At 34.1% G+C, this 3,755-nt stretch overlaps 1 protein-coding gene across 1 annotated transcript; it reads right to left on the bottom strand.

Annotated features, from left to right (window-relative positions):
- Positions 1-267: 267 nt before the first annotated feature.
- Positions 268-2,899, bottom strand: LOC145072996 (transcription factor RF2b-like). Its single transcript, XM_079019529.1, has 4 exons — positions 2,317-2,899; positions 1,671-1,803; positions 1,526-1,610; positions 268-910 (listed from the first exon to the last, which is right to left on the bottom strand). The coding sequence occupies exons 1-4, from the start codon at positions 2,808-2,810 to the stop codon at positions 558-560; spliced, it is 1,065 nt and encodes a 354-aa protein (XP_078875655.1). The 5' UTR covers positions 2,811-2,899; the 3' UTR covers positions 268-557.
- Between the last annotated feature and the right edge of the window lie 856 nt (positions 2,900-3,755).

Raw genomic sequence — 3,755 nt, 5'->3', positions numbered from 1 at the left:
AAATATGAAACAAAATATGGCTAATATTTTATTTTAAAGATAATAAATTTATCCGGTGTATAAATTTAGATTTAATTTTTAAATAATACCATCCTTGTGTATTTTATTAATATTTGTCTCTAACTATATACACATATATAAAATATCTACATGCCATTTCTATTTAGATGCCACGTGTTTGACGTGGGTGGGACAACACATTGTTAAGATACAAAGAGTGAGATCACAAGATTGAATATAAATGAATGAACATAGTACAAGTTTCAATGAACGAAAAAACACAATAAATAAATTCAGTTAAATGAATTTAACACAAAACAATGGTGAGAGTTGAATGAATAACAACAGACACTACTACACAACGATGCAAATTCTCCAACACCCGATTTTAACACAACACCAAGACAAACAATAAAGAACTTGGGAAGAACTTGTTAAATCCTAAAACCCTAATCATGTGAAAATTAAATAAATAAAATTTTGAAAGAAAATGGTTTTTGTGGACACTAAAACGACACATGTCAATCTATGAACAATTTGAAATATAAAGTTGAGATTTAAAACGTACTGCTGCTTTCACTAGCAGAGATCGAAGGCCCTTCGGTTTTGATAAGATGAGAACCGTTTCGGTTACTGATGTCAAGCCCCTGGAACCGCCCAAGTGGATCCTGCTGCAATGTGTCCGAGAGGGCACTGCCATGGGTGGCGGCAAGTAGCGGGTGGTGGCGGTGGTTTGACATGTTTGACTGGTGGTATTTTTGTGGGTCGGGTTGGTTTTGGTTTGTGAAAAAGTTTGGTTGGTTATAAGGAACATGATGCATCCCTAGATTGTATCCGTCTGAACAGCTTGCAATTTCTCCGGTTGCAACTCTCAGCCTTTCCACTTCTTGCTTCAGTGCCTCATTCAAAGCTGTGTTTTAGAAATAATTCATAAAAATGGATTAATGGATCACTCAATCTGTTAAAATTTGGCTAAAGTTCAAAAGAAGTGATTGTCCACATTTATAGGAAAAGAAATAGTAAGAGAAAGTGTGGAGTGGGATTTTTGTTTATCAAAGGAGTCCAAGTTTTGGTTCCAAAGTGGTCCAATCAAATGTACTTTATTTGATTCTTTTTTTCTTTCTAATTTTGTTATGTGAGTCGGATTTGAAGGTATGAGTGTATTTAGGGATGACTTTAGAGATTAGTCTATGTGATTGTAATAATTTATCATAAATAAATTGGGGGTGGTTTAAGAGATTAGTATATATGATTATAACAATTTACCATATAGTAAATTTTTCTGTGATTACAAAGAAGGTATGAGTGTACGTGGGGGTGGCTATAGATTAGTCTATGTGATTGTAACCATTTACCATAAATAAATTGGGGATGGCTTGAGAGATTAGTATATTTGATTGTAACAATTTATCATATAGTGAATTTTTCTCTGATTACGAAATATCTACGTATATTCTTGTGTTTACTTTTCTTGTTGGGTGGTTTTTCCCAACATAAAGTGTGGTATTATTGCTTGGAAACTTACCATCACGTAACTGAGCTTGTTGTTCCATAGCCTGTAATCGGAGCTTAAGCTCCGTGTTTTCAGATGAAAGGCCGGTTGTATCTCTCTGTACAATGAAAAATATAAGTCCAAAAGTTAAAGTAAAACGCGTATCAAAAGAATTGACCTGAAACAGAGTTAACTGTGCTGAAAGGGTGGTTGCTTCCGTTTGTAGGGTCTGAACTTTTCTCTCAAGTTCAGATATATAGCGTGCTTTCCTCTCTTTTGATCGAGCAGCAGATTGTCGATTGGCTAAAATCCTGTATGCTACAAAGCATAAGATGATCTGACATTCTCAAACCCAACATATTAGCTCACTTTTTAATTACGATTACTCATAGATTATGATTTAAATTTGTTTGAAATCTTGTTTGTAATATTATGTTGTTCTTACAAGATTTCCTGGTTATTAGCAAAGTAAAGATTTAATACATGCACTTTCTCAATACAGTGAATCATGCTTTATGTTTCAAAAAGTTATGACATTAAAGTAGATCAAGTCCATTTACAAAAAAAAATATAAAAAAAAAAGGCACATTAAATATAAATATCTTAAAGATCTTTATAATTCCTCAAGACTAATGAACAAAAAATTAAAATCAAGTACTAATACGAAATTAGAAAATTCGATTGTAATCTACAGTGATGGAATTTAAGTTTTTCTCTCTAAAGATTTGGAAATGATCTGATGAATAATTTTATAAAATTAAAGAATTTGCAGAAAAAAAAAAAAAAAAAAAAACGAAAATTAAGATATAAAAAATGATACTTACCTCTTAGCTCGTTTAGGATCAATAGTCCATAATTCAGCAAGCTTATCAGGAGCCATTGCTTTCTTAGCTTCAATACTTTCACTATAAAGACTGGAACTATCCATTGAATTGCTATGCCGATGTCGAGGTCTGGAACTGCTCTTTTCACCGTCACCATTGTTATCCTCCGAAGCTCCACCACCACCACCACCGGAATTGCTGATCCGACCGATGTCTGGACCTCCTCCACCGCTGCCGCCGCCACCGCCGTCAGTCAAGTTGGATCCGAGCTTCTCAATGTCCATATAAGTACAAAACAAATCGTCCTCAGATCCAAGCTCTTCGAAGCTTCCAGAGGGTGCATCGAAGGTGTCTGATACCAGATCTAGGTCGTCCGGTAGCCGGAAGTTGACCTCGGAGTGTGCTCGGCGGTGGTGAGATGCCCTGAACGGAAATGGAGCCGCATTCATTGGATTTGGATCGGGATTGGGAATGGGATTTGATGGATCTTGCATTGCGTAATGCGTATGATGTTCACTTGCTCTGACCAAAAAGGAAAAGGAGTGTGTGTTTAGTTATCTGTATTTATTAAAGGGAAAAACCGTATAACTGTTTTCTGGGTGCAATGTATGCATCTCGTGGACTATTTTGGGTCAAACCTATCGTTATCTGTTGAGTCTGCTTTGATTCGTTTTCAAACGGGTCGGGTTGGGTTTCTCGGATATTGATCCTTTTTTGTTATTATAAGTCGATAAATAATAAGAAACTAGAGGAAATCTGTGCATGTACGATAAGATATAATATTATAAAAAACCTTAAATTTGACAAAAAAATATGAGTTTTACCTTTTAGTAGATTTTTGGTTCGTTTATGTCGTAAACTTGTCATTATTTTTTTATCGGTTTTGTCTTTTTTACCTGCAAAATCAGGTTTTCAGGTTAACATGAAATATTATTTATGAAAAAGCCCTTAAGTTTACACATATTTTGTAAAAAAAACCCTTAAAATTATAAATCTTAATAATGGTCTGGAATATATTGTTAAGGATTCTCGAATTCGTATTCATGAACACGGAGTGATATCGCTTCCTATAAAGATTGAATTTAATAAAATCATTCATAGTAAGGTTAACATATTTCTATAGAGAGTTTGATCGTTTTCCTACCAAAACAAATTTGTCTAGCTATGGTATTGACATTCCTTATTCTTTATGTCTGGTTTGTAATAACTCTATAGGAGATATTTGACATGTGTTCACCGAGTGTGAAGTGACATCCCAAATTCGTCTGAAGATAAATCGTTGGTATGATATATACTTATCCAATCTTATTCTTATCTGTGATTTACATGGTTTTTTTTTTGATATGTTATATATATTTGTGGCTCGTAAAGCAGTTTTGGAGGTGATAACAGTCACTATGTGGTGGCACTATTTCCATATAGTTATTTTTTTAAAGAAA

The sequence above is a fragment of the Lactuca serriola genome, chromosome 9, assembly GCF_051521515.1.
Source record: "Lactuca serriola cultivar US96UC23 chromosome 9, Lser_US96UC23_V15, whole genome shotgun sequence".
In the NCBI taxonomy this organism is placed as follows: domain Eukaryota; kingdom Viridiplantae; phylum Streptophyta; class Magnoliopsida; order Asterales; family Asteraceae; genus Lactuca; species Lactuca serriola.
The sequence above is the reverse complement of the archived record's forward strand: the minus strand, read 5'-3'. Positions and strand labels throughout refer to the sequence as shown.